Raw genomic sequence first — 20,882 nt, 5'->3', positions numbered from 1 at the left:
TTTCTGTCAGTCATCCTAGAACATAAAAATCAACCATTTAAAGTCTTAAAAGTGTTCCTCAGAATTTGCATTGACTTAAAACCCAGGGTCTGGGAGAGATTGAACCTTTCCTTGCTGTTCCTCTGTAAGTACCTACTAATATGCAGAGATTGTGTCACTTTGAATTATTTTTAAGTATGATAAATAGATAGTCCTGCCATAGCTTTGGTACTGTAATCCTCTGTCTTGTTATTTGAAGACTTGAATACCTGAAATTTGATAATAATAGACTTTACCCTTTATTAGAATATTCTTATTGGTCTGGTTTCCTCTTTGATAAGTTTAACATTTAATTATAAAGAACATTAGGGAAGTTTTATGAAGTTTTCTCTGTTTTGAGATTGTATAATCTTTTCCTTGTGATATTTACTCTGTGATCAAAATAAAATTAGAAAATGTATACAAACATTTTTCAGTTCAAGCTATAAAGTATTAATAAGGCTTTGTTTTCTTTTCTCTTTAGATGTATGGTCTGCTGGCTGTGTGTTGGCTGAGCTGTTACTAGGACAACCAATATTTCCAGGGGATAGTGGTGTGGATCAGTTGGTGGAAATAATCAAGGTGAGAAGGTTGAATCAGAATATTTGAACTGGAAGGAATTTTGGTGCTACTTTAATAATATATATCACACATATACACACATGAGAAACTTAAAAAATGGAGGAAGCAATCCAAGGTCACATAGCAAGTTCAGCTATAAAGTGGGTATAAGAACGCCCCCCAGCCTTTTGGTTATTTGAGTTACTCTTCTCTTGTATGATTCTAGAAAAACTGTTATGTATATCTGATGCAAGAGAGGTATATATCTGTTATTTAAAGTACTTAAAAGCAAAATTGGACTATAAGCTCACTAAAATGTATGTAAGCTGAATAAAGGCAGAAGCTTTGTCTGTTTTTGCTCACTGTATACTCCCTGCTCCTAAGCACATAGGAGATACTTGTATTTGGTATTTGGTCACTATTTATATTTATTCAGTATTTGTAAAATGAAAGAATGAATGCCTACATGTCTGGCTAGATCATTGATAGAAACATTTGACTTATGGATTTAATATAATTTTATTTGTTGGGTCTATATGGATTAAATATAATTTTATTTTAAATTTTATTTAAAGCTGAATGAAAGCAGAAGATGTGTCTGGTTTTGCTCAGACACAGCTTCTGCTTTCATTTAGCTTTGCATACATACACCTTTATTAACAACAAATATTTAAATATTATCTTAGAATATATGTTTCCTTTTAAGAACAGTAGAGCTGAGATTTTAATTGAGTTTTTAAATGTTATTTTTTCAAGTTTTAAATATTTGAGGTCTTAAAGGAAGGCCCTTAAAAAAAAAAAAAAAAACCTAGTGTCTAGATTTATATCACTAGATTGGTTCATTCTAAGGTTTCAGTTTGGACAAAGCAACAACACCTACTATCTCTGGGGCTTTGTTTGTGATACCCCAGATATTTCATAGAATTGTAAAATTGAAAAATCATCTTAGAGGTCATGTGGTCCTATCCAACACACAATGAAATAACCTTTTAGTTACATTCCTAACAAATGATTTTCTAGTATTTTCTTGAACACTTCCAGCATCAGATTACTACTTAGGGATGCAGCTTATTCTGTATTGGACAGCTTGAATTTAGTTTTTATTATACTGAGCTGTAACTCCTCACTAGCTTATACCATGAACATAGGACTGTGATCAAGTTCTTTTCAAACCCTTGTACTTCATTCTTTAAAAATAGGGATTTTTAAAATCAAAGGTGGTTTTGCTAGATGTCATTGTGTACAAGTATGGTTGAAAAGATCAGTGTGTAATCAGCGATCTTCTTTATTATCCATACAGTTTCTTACAGTTTGCAGCTTAGACTACTGTGGTATTTACATCTTCTTTTTGATACCATCTTTGAGTTTCAGATCTAACCTTTTACCCTTGTTAACAGAACTATTTTCTTTTTGATTTCTGTGCTACACTCAGATCTAAATTTGAATGGTTTGCTTTCTTTCTTTTCTTTCTTTCTTTTTTTTTTGAGACGGAGCCTTGCTCTGTCGCCCAGGCTGGAGTGCAGTGAATCTCCACTCACTGCAAGCTCCGCCTCCTGGGTTCACGCCATTCTCCTGCCTCAGCCTCCCGTGTAGCTGGGAGTACAGGTGCCCGCCACTGCACCTGGCTAATTTTTTTTGTCTTTTTAGTAGAGACGGGGTTTCACCGTGCTAGCCAGGGTGGTCTCAATCTCCTGACCTCGTGATCCGCTTTCTTTATTTTCTAAAAGCCTACCCCATCATGTAAATTAATACTCGAATACGGAGCTTGGCCAACTTTTTCTGTGAAGGACTAGGTAAAATATTTTTGGCCAACTTTTTCTGTAAATGACTAGATAAAATCTTTTAGACTTTGTGGGCCAAAAGGCAAAATCGAGGATATCATATACGTACTTCAATAACAAAAGGGAAAACACATTGTCACAAATTTTTTTATTGATGAAGTTAGAGTTATAATAATTGAGTACTTTTTTTTTTTTTTAATACAACTCTACTAACCAGAAGAATTGAGTTCTTTTTGGGGGAATATAACCTTTCTCTTAATTGATGTTCAAAGTTAGTACTTTCTAATCATCAAATTGATTGCAAATCTGTTAATTCTTAGCTTATGGGCCTCACACAGACAATGGACTGTAGTTTCCTGATCTCTGCTCTTACACAACCATTCAGCATTTCTCCTGTCCCTAGGCTTTTATTTGATGTACTTGAGCTCACCATCACCATGCTAAAATTCTCTGGGTATATTGGCCATTCTATTTGTCATATACGTTTAGCTCATTAGAATTGTATCATTTCTCTACTGATTATATTTTAGAATTTTGTGGCGATTTGTCATTTTAATTAATTCATAATAATACAAATAGAAGTTTTGAGGAAGCTAAGTGAGCATCTGTGATAATTCCCTATCTCATGCCTGCTGTAATACCTTATAAACCTTTAAGTCTAGAGCTTGCTTGTACCACTTTTGTTAGTCCTTGTAATTCATTTTTCTGCTAATATTAGTTTATGCTACCTGCTTAATAGATTTTGTTACTGATAATTTCAGACTTCGTTTTCATTAAGCACTTATTTTTTGCAAAATGATCCGTGATCGATATGTAGTAGCAGGCCAACTCTGAAACAAAACACTCGTTGTTTATGTGCTATGCTGTCATCTTGCATTTATACTTAAGAAATGTCACCTTACTACAGTAGGTAAGTTCCAAGATCACTGCTTATAGGAGGTTTTGATAATGATATAAGATAAGAGAATTGTAAGTATTTCCAAGCATCCAAGGCATTTTGGGATATCTGGTTTCTAGGTCCCTTTTACGTCCTTGACCATGGCTGCCCAGGATAGATGGAATTACCAGTAGTAGTTTACCATCCATTTATTGACTGGAAGTTACTACATATTGCACGGAGGCTCATGGGCTTTGTATTTTGTGCAAGTGTGTGTATGTTTAGTATACTTCTAAGTCTTATTGCATGAAGGTTAATAAACTTCATAGGAGTGTTATGTGTGTGTGTTTAATATAGCCCCAAATCTTACTGGTCCAGTCAGGGGCACTAGTTCATGCCTGTAATCCCAGCACTTTGGGAGGCCGAGGTGGGTGGATTGCTTAAGCCCAGGAGTGTGAGACTAGCCTAAGGAACATGGCGAAACCCAGTCTCTACAAAACATAGAAAAATTAGCCAAGCATAGTGGCACACGTCCATAGCCCCAGCTACTTGGGAGCCTGCAGTGGGAGGATTGCTTCAGCCCGGGAGACAAATGTTGCAGTGAGCCAAGATTATGCCCCTGTACTCCACCTGTGTGACAGAACGAGACTGTGTCAGTGAGTCCATCAATTAAATAATAAATATCACAGCCAGGCGTGGTGGTTCACATCTGTAATCCCAGCATTTTGGGAGGCCGAGGTGGGCAGATCACTTGAGGTCAGGAGTTCGAGACCAGCCTGACCAAGATGGTGAAACTCTGTCTCTACTAAAAATACAAAAACTAGTCAGGCGTGATGGCGCACGCCTTTAGTCCTAGGAACTCCGGAGGCTGAGGCAAGAGACTTGCTTGAACCTGGGAGGCAGATGTTGCAGTGAGCCAGTGCCACTACACTCTAGCCTGGGCAACAGAGCTAGACTCTGTCTCAAATAAATAAATAATAAATACCAAATCTTCTTCTTTCTCCTTTCTGCTTGCCTCCGTCCCTCCCTCCTTCCTATTATTGCTAACATCTGTTCCTCAAATGTTAAATATATACAAGGTCTCATTTGAATGAAAATTCCTGAGAAATGCTGATCTAGCTATTTTAGTTTTCCTGATATAAGTTGGAAAAGAGAAGTTATATGTGTTTGTTTTCAAAGTTAAATGTTATTAAGACATTCTGTATTTTAAACAAATACTTTCATATACTGATAAACATGACTTTAAGAATAGATTTGAAATTTTCATAAAGGTGGTCTCATAGATGCCCAGTTCAGTTCTCACTTTTTTTAAGGTAACAGTCATGCACTGTTAATGTTTATGATAACTAGGGAACTCGTATTAAACTGTTCTTTTCTGCTTTCTTTTCATGTTCTCCCTTGAAAACCTCATAATAGAGTATCTGGGGGAAGCTAACCTTGCAAAAATAGGTAACTCTTCTCTGAATTTGAGTTTAAGCAAGAAAAAGGAAAGTGAATAATAAAATAAACTTTATGAAGTTTTTTTATGTGGTAGACTTGCCTCATTATTTCATAAACTTTTGCCTTATTATTTTATAAACTTTCTGAGCAGGGACTTTTTTTATTCTTGTGTTTTAATATCTGAGGGCACCAAAATAATTTTCAGTTAAGGTTTGTGTTGAATTAACTTGTTAAACCATTGTCCATTCATGAATTTGAAATTAGCTGGGAATTAATAAGAAAAGTTAATGTGGTTGTTGTGTATGTTGTTTATTGACTCAGATGTCTATGCCAGTAATTTACAGCATGAGTAAAACAGTTTAATTAAACGAACTTTATCTCATTCTAGCTAACATTTTTAATTTTCCTCACTGCCCTCTAATAAGAAGGTTTTTGTAAAATATTTAGAATAAAATCCAAATACATTATATTTAGAATAAGTTAAAAGTATAACAGATTTGAAAGTCATGGAAAATCATTTCTAAGCATGAAAAACACAAGTATTTAACTTTCTGAAGTTAATTTCATGCATAGAATTGTCAGATCATCATTTTGTTATGCCGTTTGACCTCTGCATATCAAAAATGCGTGGATTTTCACAGCATTTGTAAAAAGACAAATTCCATTAGGGACTTCTCAATGTGCTTTTTTCCTTTAAAATCTTCCTTAATATAAAAATCTCAAGAAATATCTGATATAGTTCCAGAAACATGGGAAAAAAATAAAACATTTTTAGAAAACCTCTACCAGGAATTTTGCCAAACATAATGTTCACTGACATATAACATTGTCCTTTGGCACCTCTGCAGTTGGCCATAGCAGTGGAGCTTTATAGAAGAGAGTCCTGTGAAGGATTGTATAATGCTGGTGAAGGTAATAATTTTTAATGAGAGTTACTTTTTTTTATAACTACATAGTCTTAGATTTTATATGCTCAATGCAGAAGACTGAGAAAGCACAGAGAGACAAATAGACAAAAAATCACTTACTGTTCTAGCACATCATGAAAAATACTTCTATAAATATTTTCATATACTATATTTTCTTTTTATTTAAATAAAAATACCATCTTACTGCTTGTAGACTTTTAAAAACTGAACAATTAAGTATATTTTAATGACTACATAGATTCCACTGCATGATTGTATTTCGAATTACATAATTGATTCTGAAAGTAACAGCGTTAAGGTAAAGTGATATAGCATTGTCTTTCAAAAAGTTTACATGATACATTGGTTTTCCTAAGTTTAATTATTAACTTTCTTACATAAATGACAAGTGTCCCCAAAAAATTCCATGTAAGCAATCTAGGAAGTTTTGGATCTGGGAATGCTGTTAAGTTTTACTAATAATTTCTCCCCTTCACTCTCCAAACTTTAAAACATAAATTTCAAATAAGGTAAGATGAACTTTAGTCCACAGTTTTATTTCTGGTTTAAACTTTCACAAAACTAACAATTTTAAAATAAACCAACTATTTGTAGAAGTTTTTAATTTTAAATATTAAAATTCCTACAGAGATAGTTTCATTTATTTCATAAACATTTACTTATGCTATAGTAGTAATTTGACCATTGCTTTTGAATGGAAGAGTTTTAGGACAGAAGTAGTCAATGCTCCACCTCTTGATAATGGAATTTCAGTATAATTTTCATAATTTTTGTAACTGCCCTTTAGAATTTGGGTATATCTCTTTTAAAAAGCTTGACATTAAACATATTGAATCTTAAATTATTTGCAATAATAAAATTATAAGGCAGTTAAAGTTTCTTAATTTCTTTTCTAATACAGCTTTACTAGACTACTGTTTAGTTTTCTCTTAACATTAATCAATTTAGATGTCTATGTAGATAGGTCTTACACAGGGAAGAGCTAGTAATTTCAGTTATCTCTAACTGAAATTTTATGTAAGAAATTTGAAAGTACAACACAGATGCAAATAAACTTTTGATTATGCTATGGGAGCCAAGTAGATGGGCTTCATTTCTTGATGCCTATCTGTAGAAAAAGATTTAGAACGACCTACAAATTCTACAATGGAGAATAGAATTAAGGGAAGGTGAAAAGGAGAGAACTTTTATTTTTTGCTTTTTACTATTCTGTGATGTTGATTTTTTTAAGCAAGCATATGTTTTTACAATTGTAGGACTTACGAAAAAGTAGTTGCTTTCAATTTTTTTTTTGTTAGTAAACAAAAACAGTTCTATAGAAGTTGAGAGTTACAATTTTGTTACAAATGTTTGTCTAAATAATTGTTTTCCTAGGCTTTCAATTTGACTGATGCTTGTTTGTGGTATAATTTAGACAAAAAGATCAGTGGATCCCTGGCTTCTCAGAATTCTACATTTTCCAATATTGAGAAATGACTGCTCATCATAAAAGCTGCCACTCAGTGAGACCTTACTTTGTGCCAGGCACTGGGTTAAGCACTTCACATTCATTACCACACTTAATTCTTATATTAACCCTAAGAAGTAAGCATCACTACTACTACTATTACTATTACTGCAGTAGTCTCCTGATATCCACAGGTATCACTTTCTACTGTTTTAGTTACCCAGAGCCAACCACAATTCAGAAACATTTTTTTAAGTGGAAAACTTTAGTAATAAACAATTTATGAGTTTTAAATTGCATGCTGTTCTGAGTAGTATGCTGAAATCTCATGCTGTCCTGCTTCATTCCTCCTGGGACGTGAATCCTCCCTTTGTCCAGTATATCCATGCTGTATACACTACCTGCCCATTAGTCATCGACATCATTTGCTTCTGACATCCAGCCATGGACATTATTATGGCTCACTGATCCAGGATCATTCCAAGCAGATGATCCTCCTCCTGGTGTATGGTCAGAAGATCATTAGTAGACTAAGGCTATGTCACAAGGCCTGTGTAATTCACCTCACTTCATCTTACCACATAGGCATTTTATCATCTCACATCGTCACAAGAAAGAGGATAAGTATAGTACAAGAAAATATTTTGAGAGAGACTACATTCACAGAACTTTAATTATAGTATATCATTTTAATTGTTTTTTATCTCTTACTGTGCCTAATTTATAAATTAAACTTTATCATAGCAATATTTTATTGTTTATTTGATGTATAAGATATCAAGAAAATGTGAAGGAAATCTTGGCTTGTGGTGCTACAAAGAACTATAGTGTTAGTGATTCTCAAAGGAAAGTAAAACTGATTGAAGTGTATACAGATTTTTACATGTATTTTTTTTTAATCCAAGAGTTTCAGACACCCCCCTTTCTATTTTATACTTCTTCCTTGAGAATACCACTTTAGCTGAAATTCACCTAGAAAAAAAGGTCTTTTGACTGCTATGAATATGTATCAACCAAGAATGAATTTTTCACTTTATGTTCAGTAGTTTACCTAACTAAAACTTTTTGGCAGGGAGGGAGATGACTTGTTTCCAAGTATAAATTTTCATTTAGTAAGAAAAGAATGAAGTCCAAAACAGTCTTGAAAAAGAATGAAGTTGGAGGAGTCACTTTTTTTTTTTTTTTTTTTTTTTGAGACGGGGTCTCGCTCTGTCACCCAGGCTGGAGTGCAGTGGTACAATCATGGCTTACTGTAGCCTGCACCTTCTTGGCTCAAGCTGTCCTCCCACCTTAGCCTCCTGAGTAACTGGGACTACAGGCACACACCACCATGCCTGGCGAAATTTTGCATTCTTTGTTATAGATAGGTTTTCACCATGTTCCCCAGACTGGTCTCAAACTTCTGGGCTCAACAAGTGATCCACCTACCTTGGCTTCCCAAAGTGCTGGGATTACAGGCATGATCCACCATGCCCAGCCACACTTCTTGTTTTCAAAACTTATTACACAACTGCAGTCATCAAGACAATGTATTACTGGCGTGAATGTAGCCATGTAGATCAATTAAGTAGAATGGAGAGTCTAGAAATAAACCTTTATATTTATTGTCAATTGAGTTTTGAAAAGGATTCCAAGACAGTTCAATGGGGAAAGAATAGTCTTTTCAACAAATGGTGCTTGGACAACTGGATATCCATATAAAAAAGAATGAAGTTGGACCCCCACCTCACATCATATACAAAAATTATATGGCTTGTGGAGGAAAGGGAATCCTTTACACTGTTGTTAGGAATGTAAATTGGTACAACCATTATGGAAAACTATATGGAGGTTCCTCAAAAAACTGAAAATAAAATTACAGTATGATCCAGCAGTTCTACTTCTAGGTATCTATCCTAAAGACTTGAAGTCACTATGTCAAAGAGATATCTGTACTCCCAAGTTCTATTCATGAAAGCCAAGATATGGAAACAACGGAAGTACCTATCAGTGGATAAATGGAAGGAAAAATATGATATATATATATATATATATCCACTACAGTAGAATACTACTTAGCCTTAAGAAAGAAGGAAATTCTGTCATTTGTGACAACATGAGTGAACCTGGAGGACATTATGCTAAGTAGAGTAAGTCAGGCATAGAAAGAGAAATACTGCATGGTCTTACTAATATGTGGATTCTGAAACAATTGAATTCCAGAAGCAGAGAGAAGAACAGTGTTTACCAGAAGGTGGAGAGGATGGGAAATGTTGGTCAAAGGGTACAAAATTATAGTTAGACAGGAGGAGCAAATCAAATGGTAAGTATTTAATGTAATCAGTATGTTAATTAGTCTGATTCTTTTGTTCCACAGTGTACCCATAATATCACTGTTTATCTCAAAACTATATACAGTTATAATTCGTCAGTTAATTAAAAACAAATGAATTCAGAATGAATCAAAGACCTAAAGTTAGAGCCAAAACTATAAAACTCTTAGAAGGAAACAGTTACAAATTTTTGTAAACTTCAATTAGTTAATATTTTCATACCTGTAACACAAAAGCACACATTACAAAAGAAAATACAAGTAAATTGGACTGTGTCAAATTTTAAAACTTATGCTTTAGAAGACAGCGTCAAGAAAGTTAAAAGAATTGGAGAGAATTTTTACGAATTATGTCTGGTAAGGGATTTGTCTCTACAGTATATAAGGAATTCTTACAACTCAATAATAACAAGAAAGCCCACTTGAAAAATGGACAAAGAATCTGCATACACTTCTCTAAAGAAGTTACACAAATGGCCAGTAAGCATACAGAGAGATGCTCAACATCATTATTCATCAAGGAAATGAAAGTCAGTACCATAATGAATACTATTATCACACTCACCATAATGACTGAAGTAAAAAGACAGTAACTAATATTAGTGAGGATATGGGGAAACTGGAATCTTCATGCGTTGCTGGTGTGGTTGTAAAATAATGCAAACTTTGAACAAGTTTGGCACTTCCTCAAAATATTAAACATTGAGTTATATGACCCAGCAATTCAGTTTGTAGGTATATATCCTAGATAATTGAAAACTTATATCCACACAAAACATGTACGCAAAGTTTATAGCAATGTTAAATCGCCAAAAAAGGGAACAATTAAAATTTCTAGCCACTGATGAGGATGTAACAGCCAACCTAACGTAACCCAACACTCTAATTTCCATATGCAGTTCTTTTATGCAGAAAAGAAATGAAGATGTTTAGGTATTCAACCATTTATACAATGATTATATTGTGTTATATAATTTTATTTTTAAAGCCTTTATTGAATTCATTGTCTATAGGCCTAGCCATACATTCCTTTAGTCTTTCAAGGTACATACCACGTTAACTACGTGCATTAATTTAGTGAACCGTTTTTACTGGGTGCTGGGCAAGAACTTAGAGGGTTCTCACCTTCAGGGGCTTCAGAGACTGGTGGATGGGAGGAGAGGAACAACTGAGGGCAATAGGGCAAACCCAGTATTATTCCAGATGTCTGAGCAGAGTACAAAGGCAGAGGCATTTCACTTAGAGTAGTGCTGTCTGGAAAGCCTTCATAGGACAGCTAACCATTGAGCTGAATCTTGAAACATCAAAATGTATTTTTACCAGATAGGGAGGGGAAGGGAGTGGATAAATATTTAGTAAAACTGGGTTTCGTGTGTTTCTTTATGGTTGTCACTTAAGGTTCTGCCTGGTGGGGTTGATAGAATATGAGTTTACTGGGAAAGAGAAGACTGGAGCTGTTGACAGTGGCCAGATCACATTAGCTTGTAAGCAGTTGGAAGCAACTGCAGGATTTAAGCGGAGCAGCAACATTCCTAATAGACTTTCTTTTACTTCGCTCTTAAAGGCTGCACGTGCACCTCTATTGCTGAAGTTTGGCGACCTCTTGTGTTGAACTATAAAATAAACAAGGTTGTGGAAGAAATACTAGCATTTCAGAACTTTTGTCAGTTGCTTTTTGTCACGTGCTTCTTGGGCCATATTATTTCTTTGAAGACAGTAATTATCAACTCATAATTCCTGTGTTGATGTTTTTCAGTGTTTGGATAAATTTGTAACCAGGTGGGACCAGAAACAGATAAAATGATTGATTTAATAGTAAGGGGATAAACAGTATCCCCAAAGGGGTGGAGCAGGCTGCTCTTGGTGCTTTTTGCAACAAATGGAAAGGTCATGAGTTCTAGTAATAGATAACTGAGAATATGTTCTCTTCCCATTGGTGTGATAGTTTTTAAAATTCCCCCCTCTTTTGTATGAAATATACTTACAGAAGAGTGCATAAAACATTTCCATGTGGTTTAACTTCCTTTAAGTGAAAAAAAGGACTCACTTTTCAGGAAATCCAGGAATAAGTATTAATTACTCAAAGTATATGTCTTTAGTCTAAACGTTTTGGGGAAAAAAATTTTCATCTCTTAAAATTCAAGTGAACCCTAAGACTTGTTTTGTGTATGAAATGAGAATTTATCGAACATCTTTTTTAATCTATAAAATTATTGTTCAATTATTCTGTTCCAAAAGTTCCAAATGTAGAATTCAGCCGGAGTAAATCAGGTAGAAATATTCTTTGAACCTAATAAAAACTTAATATAAAACCTAAAGATATACTCAGAGGTTGAAATAGGATTGTTGCTAAAATGTCTTAGTGATATTAAAGATAGTCATGCATTCAGAATCTTTTCATATCTGTCACTTGCTTGCCTTTTAACCTTTAATTATATCATCCATCTATAATCCAATCCTTATTCTCTTTTAGCATGCTGTTTTTCACCTACACACCTAGTGTGCATAGAATGTAGTTTTTACTCATTTGCCTCCTACATTCCTTAAGTAAAATCAGCTCTTGACTCCCCTTCCAGAACCTTCTGAATCCATTGCAGTGTAGCACTTTCACCTCACACATTACCTATACTTACTTTGCTATACTACTGTCACCTGATTGTTGTTGATTTATGTACAAGTCTCTCTGCTGTAGAGCTTCTTGAGGATAGGCACTAAATAAATGTTTTGAAATGTGAATAACTTCAGAGACTGAAAAGTTTTTTAAATGCCTCTTGATTATGTCTCATCTTTGGTTTCTTAAAAAAATATGCATATTGTATATAAAATAGTTCTGATTTTAGGGTTTGACAGATTCTGATACTTTTAATGCTAGCCTTATAAATAGTAAGTTAAGAAGGTTAAACATCTGTTTGCATTTAGTAAAGGCAACACAAGTTACATAATGGTCCCTGTTTTTTTTTTTTTTTTTTTTTTTTTTTTTTACTTTTTAAATCAAGTTAATAGAAATATAATTTATGTATAATATAGCCATTTTAAATGACAGTTTAGTAAATTTCAACAAACAAAGCCATGTAACCACTACCCTGGTCAAGATTTAGAACATTTCTATAATCCTAAAAATGTTTCTTTTTATAGCCTGGAATGACCAAATGTCTCAGTTTGCCCAGTATGAGGGGTTTGCCAAGATGGTCCCAGGCAAACTGGGATGGTTGGTCACCCTGTTCATTCTCCTTTGTGGTCAGTTTCCCATCTTCTGTCTCAGGTGATCATTGATCTGTTTTCTGTCACTACAGATGCCTATTCTAGAATTTCATAAATGAAATATATTTCTTTTGTATTTGGCTTTTTTTGCTCAATATCATGTTTGTGAGATTCGTCAGTGTTGTCTGTATCACCTGTTTATTCCTTTTTATGCTGAGTTGTATTCTGTGTTATGAGTATACCACAATGTGTTTATCCATTCACCTGTGAATGGACATTTGACTTGTTTTGGAATTTTGATTATTATGAGTAAAGCTCCTGTGAATGTTTGTTTACAAGTGTTTTTGCAGACATATGTTTATATTTCTCTTGAATAAAAAAGTAGGACTGAAATTGCTGATCATATGGTAAGTAAGTGTATGGTTACCAAACTATTTTTCAAAGCAGTTTTACTATTTTACACTCCCACCAACAACACATGAGAACTCCAGTGCTCCACATTCTCTCATCAACACATGGTCTTCTCAATAATTTTAGATTTAGTCTTAAAATGACTTTTATCATTAGGAAATGCCCCTCTTTATTTTTGTTTAATTTTCTTATCCTGAAGTTTTCATTTTCTTATATTAATATAGGCACTCTATCTTTCTTATGATTAGTATTTGCATGGTATAATTTCTTGCATTCTTTTACTTTTAATCTATGTGTTTTAATTTAAAGTGCATTTCTTACAGACATATAGTTAGGTGTTTTTTAATTGAGTTTGACAATTTCTCCCTTTCTAATTAAAGTACTTAGACTATTTGCATTCAGTGTAATTATCACTGTGGTTGAGTTTAAGTTTTGCACCTTGGTATTTGTTTTCTTTTCATCCCATCTTTCCTTTCCTCTGTTTTTCCCCCTCTTTTACTGCCACCTATGGATTAAAACAGTAGTTTTTATTTTTTCTATTGGCTTTTAAGCTATATTTCCTTGTTGCATTTTTAGAGGTTGGTCTAGGATTTAAAATGTGCATCAATATATTACAATCTGTCTTCAAGTAGTAATATACAATGTCATATGGAAAACAAGAACCATGTGACAGTATTTCCATTCCCCTTCCTGTTCTTTGTGCTATAGTTTTCATACTTTTTAATTCTACATGTTATAATCCTTAAAATATTTGTTGTTTATTGGGGGAACCCACCCCTAATATTTCAACATAGGTTCTTTCTGTTTTCCATAAGTGTCGGCTGGCTGAGAAATAAAGCAAAAAAGTACAAAGAGAGGAATTTTACAGCTCTGCCTCCGGGGATGATATCACATATTGGTAGGACCGTGATGCCCACCTGAGCCGCAAAACCAGCACATAAAAAGGATTTCAAAAGGGGAGGGGTTGCAAGAACAGGGAGTAGGTCACAAGATCACATGCTTCAAAGGGCAAAAGGAAGAACAAAGATCACATGCTTCTGAGGAAAGAGGACAAAGGACAAAAGGCAGAACTTTTGATAAGGGTCTATGTTCAGCAGTGCACGTATTGTCTTGATAAACATCTTAACAGAAAACAAGGTTTGAGAGCAGAGAACCCATCTGACCTCAAATTTACCAGGGCAGGGTTTTCTCCCACCCTGGTAAGCCTGAGGGTACTGCAGGGGACCAGGGCGTATTTCAGTCCGTATTTCAACAGCATAAGATAGACACTCATAGAGCAGCTGTTTATAGACCTCCCCCCAGGAATGCATTCCTTTCCCAGAGTATTAATCCTTGCTAGGAAAAGAATTTAGTGATATCTTCCCTACTTGCACGTCCATTTATAGGCTGTCTGCAAGAAGAAAAATATGGCTCTATTTTGCCCGACACTGCAGGCAGTCAGACCTTACGGTTGTCTTCCCTTGTTTCCCTGAAAATCGCTGTTATTCTGTTGTTTTTCAAGGTGCACTGATTTCATGTTACTCAAACACACGTTTTACAATCTATTTGTACAGTTAACACAATAATGGTCCTGAGGTGATGTACACCCTCAGCTTATGAAGATAACAGGATTAAGAAATTAAAATAAAGACAGGCATAAGAAATTATAAGAGTATTATTTGGGAACTGATAAATGTCCATATTAAAATGAAATCTTCACGATTCATGTTCCTCTGCCACAGCTCCAGCCAGTCCCTCCGTTCAGGGTCCTTGACTTCCTGCAACAGTTGTTACTTTGTTTTAAGCAATTTCTTCAAGAGGAATTTTTTAATGAGGGGGAAATGTCATATGTTTTACTGCATAGTTACCATTTTCAGTGCTCTTTATTCCTTTGTGTAAATCAGAATGCCCATTTGGAAGTCTTTCTTTCATACTGAACTACTTTTTTGTGGTGAAGATCTGCTGGTGACAAACTCGGTTAGCTTTTGTTTGCCTAAAAATTTATTTTGAAGGATATTTTCACTTGACAGAATTGGTTTCTAGGGTTTATTTTTCTTTCACTCTTTGGAGAGATCTTTTTCTTCTGGCTTTCATTGTTTCTGATAAGAAGTCAGCTGTTGGTACCCTGTATATGCCCTGTCTATAATGTGTTTCTGGCATTCTTGAAGATTTTCACTTTATGAGTGGCTTTTACCAGTTGATTATGAGTTTTTATAGTATTGTTTGTATTTGTCCTCATTAAAGTTCATTGAACTTCTTGTATTTGTGGGATAATGAGTGGTTTTTATAAAATTTGGGTAAGTTTTGGTAATGTTTCTTCAAATAATTTTTCTGCATCTGCCCTACTTCCCACCATCAGACTCAAGTCACGTTTGTACATGTTTTTTCCCTCCATGCTTCAGCTTTGATAGTTTCTATTGCTATTTTTTTAATTCAGTGATTCAGTTTCTTCCCTGTGTCTAACCTGTTAATCCTCTCCTGTGAAGTTTTAATTTCACATACTATATTTTTTAACTGTATAATTTCCATTTGGTTCTTTTTTATATCTTCTATTTCTCTCCTTGTTATAATAGCTATTTTAAAGTGCTTATGTGCTAATTCTGTCATCTCTATCATTTCTGGATCTGTGTCTGTTGACTGACTTGATTTTTTCTCTTCTTACATTTTCCTACTTCTTTAAAAATGTTGAATTTTGTTTGTCAGCCAGTTTCTTAGTTGTTTACACCTGGGGGGCAGTTTCAGTGTTCATTATTTCATCACAGCTAGATACAGAAGTCTATAATAGCCTTTTAAAAAATAATAATACAGTGCAAGCCTTTGCATGGCATTCTATTAAGTATATTTTACAAAGCATTTTAAAATAAGTTTTAAATTTTTTATACTCAATTTTATCTTGTTTAGCCAATTAGATGACTGTTTCTTCATAGTATTCGGTTGCTAAAGACCTCTGTTATTAACAGTTTAAAATATTTTTTCCAACTTTTATTTTAGTTTCAGGGGTGCATGTGCAAGTTTGTTGCCTGGGTATCTTGTGTGATGCTGAGGTTTGAGGTATGAAGGATCTTGTCACCCAGGTACTGAGCATGGTACCCAGTAGTTAGTTCTGCAGCCTTCTTTCCCTCTCTAGTTATCCTCAGTTTGTATTATTGCCATCTTTATGTCTATGAGTACCCAATGTTTAGCTCCCACTTATAAGTGAGAACATGCGGTATTTGCTTTTCTACTCAGTAATCTGCTTAGGATAATGGCTTCCAGCAGCATCTATGTTGCTGCAAAGGACATAATTTTTTTTATGGCTGCGTGGTAGTCTATGGTGTATATGTACCACATTTTCTTTGTCTAGTCCACTATTGATGGGCATCTAAGTTGATTCCATGTCTTTGTATTGTGAAGAATGCTATGATGAACATGCAAGTGGTTGTATCTGGTAGAACAATTTTTCTTTTGGATATATACATAGTGATGGCATTTCTGGGTCAAGCAAGTTATTTGAGAAATCTCTAAACTGCTTTCTACAGTGGCTGGACTAATTTACATTCCTACCAATAGCGTATAAGTGTTCCCTTTTCTCTGCAGCCTCACCACATCTGTTGTTTTTTTACTTTTTAGTTAGCCATTGTGCCTGATGTGAGATGGTATCTCATTGTGATTTTGACTTGCATTTCTCTGATGATTAGTGATTGTGAAGCATTTTTTTCATGTTTGTTGGCCACTTGTATGTCTTCTTTAGAGAAGTTTCTGTTCATGTCTTCTGCCTATTTTTTAATGTGGTTATTTGTTTTTTGCTTGTTGATTTAAGTTTCTTACAGATTCTGGGTAGGAGACCTGTCAGATGTATAGTTTGTGACCATTTTCTCCAATTCTGTAAGTTGTCTGTTTATTCTTTTGATGGTTGGTTTTGCTATGCAGAAGCTCTTTAATTAGTTCTCACCAATTTTTGTTTTTATTGCAGTTGCTTTTGAGAACTCAGTCATAGATTATTTCTCAAGGCCAATGTCTAGGATACTGTTTCCTAGGTGTTCGTGTAAAATTTTTATAGTTTGAGGTCTTACATTTAAATCTTAAGTCCATCTTGAGTCACTTTTTGTTTATGGTGAAAGATAGGGGTCCAGTTTCATTCTTTAGCATGTGGTTAGCCAGCTATCCCAGCACCATTTATTGAGTAGGGAATCCTTTCCCCATTGCTTATTTTTGTCAACTGTACCAATGTGATGCTGTTTTGATTAATGTAGCCTTACAGTATAGTTTGAGGTCAGGTAATGTGATGCCTCTGGCTTTGTCCTTTTTGCTTAGGATTGCTTTGGCTATATGGACTCTTTTTTGGTTCCATATGAATTTAAGAATAGTTTCTTCTAGTTCTGTGAAAAATGACATTGGTAGTTTGATAGGAATAGCATGAAAAATGGCATTGGTAGTTTGATAGGAATAGCATTGAATCTGTAGAATGCTTTGGGCAGTATGGCCATTTTAACGGTACTGATTCTTCCAGTCCATGAGCATGGAATGCTTTTCCGTTTGTGTCATCTGATTTCTCTTAGCAGCATTTTGTAGTTCTCCCTGTAGAGATCTTTCACCTCTTTGGTTAGAAGTATTCCTAGGTATTTTATTTGTGGCTATTGTAAATAGGACTGTGTTCTTGATTCGGCTCTCAGCTTGAACATTATTGGTGTATAGAAATGCTACTTACTTTCATTTATGGATTTTGTATCCTGAAACTTTACTGAAGGCATTTATCAGTTCCAGGAACCTTTTGACAGGAACCTTTGTCTTTAGGGCTTTCTAGGTATAGAATCATATCATCTGTGAAGAAAATAGTTTACTTCTTTTTTTATTTGGATGTTATTTGTTTTTTTCTCCTGCCTGATTGCTCTGGCTAGCACTTCTAGTACTATGTTGAATAGGAATGGTGAGAGTGGGCATCCTTGTCTTGTTCCACTTCCCAAGGAGAATGCTTCCAGTTTTTGCCCATTCAGTATAATGCTGATACTCATTTTATTAAGTTGAATTACCATGATAGGGGTAGATTTTATTTAAATCGGTATTTTTTTTAAGTTGCCAAAAAGTATATTTAACTTTTGAAACTTGTTTATAGCCTCATGATCTTACAAAACCGTTATATATTTTATACAACTCAAAAGGATTCAGTTTTCTTTTTCATGGAATAATCAGTGTAGTTTAAGAAAATGACGTTTTTTTTTTTTTTTTTTTTTTTTGAGACGGAGTCTCGCTTTGTCACCCAGGCTGGGGTGCAGTGGCCAGATCTCAGCTCACTGCAAGCTCTGCCTCCTGGGTTTACGCCATTCTCCTGCCTCAGCCTCCCAAGTAGCTGGGACTACAGGCACCCGCCACCTCGCCCGGCTATTTTTTTGTATTTTTTTTAGTAGAGACGGGGTTTCACCGTGTTAGCCAGGATGATCTCGATCTCCTGACCTCGTGATCCGCCCGTCTCAGCCTCCCAAAGTGCTAGGATTACAGGCTTGAGCCACCGCCCCTGGCCTAAAAATGACTTTTTAAAAGTTATTTTGTAAGAAGTCTTCCTTCTTTTCTGCCCTTAACATTAGATAGACCATTTTAGGGAGTCAGTGACACATACATTTGTATCCCTGTCTACCACTGACAAATTGTAACCTTGAGACTTCTGTCAGCCTTAGGTTTTTCAAGTGTAAAAGAGGATAATATTGTATCTGCAAAATTCAAATGAGAAAAGAAAATTGATATATCTAGCACACTGCTCTTACATGCTATGTGCTTAATAAATATTTGTTCTTTGTTCTCTCCTTTCTTTCACTGCCAGTACGTTTTGAAAGGAAAACTTAATTCCACTAAACTCATGTCAGGTGATTGTAGTCGGTTTGCTCTTCTCATGACCTCAGCAAGATCAGAAAGGAAATCTTAATGGCCACCTGCAGTGAACACCTTTTGGACTTTATTTTTTGCCTGGGTTCATTGTGTCATAAGATACTTTGTCCTTTAAGTGTTCACCTTCCTTGGCCCCCATGGTGTCACTGTCTATGGGACCTCGCCCAACTCCTTGTACTTCTATCTCAGCCTTCTGTTTAAATTTCTCTTTTTTCTGTATATTTGTATGCCCATCTTTAGCACTCTTCTTTGTCTGCTTTGACTGTTGTACACTGTCACAGCAACCTAGCGCTTATACCACAGGTACTACCAAAGCAGTTCTTTTAGCCTCAAGCTCTCTTCTAAGTAATATATCTGATGTCCACCACTTGGTGGAGAGCTCTTCCTGGTTCTTCCTGAATGTCTGATCTCAAATATTATTTTCTCTTCCAGATCTACTCCTTCATGCCTAATATCATCAAGATTTTTCACAACTACTGAAATTGTTTACCTTCTAGCCACATTCAATAACCAGATTCTTTGATGCCACCTCCTAAAATTTGTTTACCGCTAATAAGGTTTAAATTCCTTTCTAGCTCTATTTCTAGTTATGACCTCTGAAAAGATACTCCTTCTGGGTCTGTTTTTCTCATGTTTAAAAATGTTTGTACTAGATTAAGGGTCAACACAGTAGAGTCCAGGGGCCAAACACAATCTGCTACCCATTTTTGTAAATAAACTTTTGTTTGTGGTTGTTTTTATGTTGCAGAGTTGAGCAGTGACAGAGACTTTGTGTCCCACAAGCTTTAAATATTTACTGTCTGGCCCTTTCCAGAAAAAGTTTGCTGACCCCTGAATTAGAAAATCTCTCATCTAGTTTCCATTTTTTAAAAATATTTTTTTGTGACCATTCTTGATCACGTCTAGGGATAGTAGACATTTTTAAATTGCTCCCTAAAGTTTTATTTTAATTGGTTTATCATTGGAAGTCACCAACAGAAATAAGTAGTTTTTTTCCTATATTGTGAGGACCTTGTCGTAATAAAATATTATTCAGTGTTTCAAATTTGAGAGCTTTTTGAATTTTTAGTATTTTTTAATATGTTGTAAATCCCACTGTCAGCCACCCTAAGGAGAACCTGGTGTTAAGATTTAAAAAACAATAAGGAAAAGACTAGAAAAATGATAGTAGTTGAATTAAACATGGAACATACTGTAATGTTAGTATCTCTGTTTCCCATCTAATAGCCTTCATGATTCACAGTCATGTGATGGTAAATGGATGAATAGGATTTTCTTTGCCATTTTGTGCTGACAGACTTTTTTTAGTTAATTGCTTTTTAAAAATAATTTATAGTGAATACATCAACAACAATTCTATTTACAGGTTGGTAGTTAAAGCCTCTTAAAAGTCAGTGATAACTACATTTTGAAGGTAAAGAATATAGCTAGTTAAAACTCTGACCACTGATTGTAAGTATAATAAAGAAACCTTGTTTTAACCAGTGGGGAACCCAGGTGAAATAAATGCAAATCAACAGCAAAACAGACAGTAAAAGTGTATAAATCTTTATAAAGGAATGAGTTGCAGAAGAAAAAAAATACTTTTTAAATATCATCACTATTCATCAAAGCAGATTATTTCACATTGTGATAAAGATTTTCCATGTGCGTTTTCTGGTATATATTAAAGGAGGATTCAAGGTATGTAAAAAATACTTATAAAGTTGTAAATATCAAACCTTAATTATATGCATGCTGATGTGTGCTGATATCTGCAACTTATTTTGAAATGCATCAAAAAATAGTTGGATTGATGTATGGATAGAGGGTTGGATATGTGATGAACCAAATAGAGTAAAATGTTAGTTGGAGAATGTGGATAGTGGATATAGTGGGTTGGTGTTCACTGTAAAACTTTTACAACTTTTTTGTTTGAAATTTTCCTTGACATAATATTAGGTAAAATGTTTAGATCTAAGTGGCTGTGAGACAGTGAGTTTAGGGAGAAGGATGTGAGAGTGAGTACACACACATGGTGTACCTTAAATAAATTATTAAAAGTTTATATGTTAAGCATACTTTGTGT

At 34.7% G+C, this 20,882-nt stretch overlaps 1 protein-coding gene across 4 annotated transcripts in view; it reads left to right on the top strand.

Annotated features, from left to right (window-relative positions):
- The window catches only part of GSK3B (glycogen synthase kinase 3 beta), a 261,869-nt gene that overhangs the window by 180,626 nt on the left and 60,361 nt on the right, over positions 1 to 20,882 (top strand). For all 4 annotated transcript variants that reach the window (XM_023214262.3, XM_023214255.3, XM_023214246.3 and 1 more), the window contains exon 7: positions 503 to 600. In XM_023214262.3, the coding sequence (XP_023070030.1) occupies positions 503 to 600 (98 nt within the window). The remainder of the gene's footprint in view (positions 1 to 502; positions 601 to 20,882) is intronic.

This window comes from Piliocolobus tephrosceles, chromosome 2 (assembly GCF_002776525.5).
Source record: "Piliocolobus tephrosceles isolate RC106 chromosome 2, ASM277652v3, whole genome shotgun sequence".
Taxonomy (NCBI): Eukaryota; Metazoa; Chordata; class Mammalia; order Primates; family Cercopithecidae; genus Piliocolobus; species Piliocolobus tephrosceles.
The sequence above is the reverse complement of the archived record's forward strand: the minus strand, read 5'-3'. Positions and strand labels throughout refer to the sequence as shown.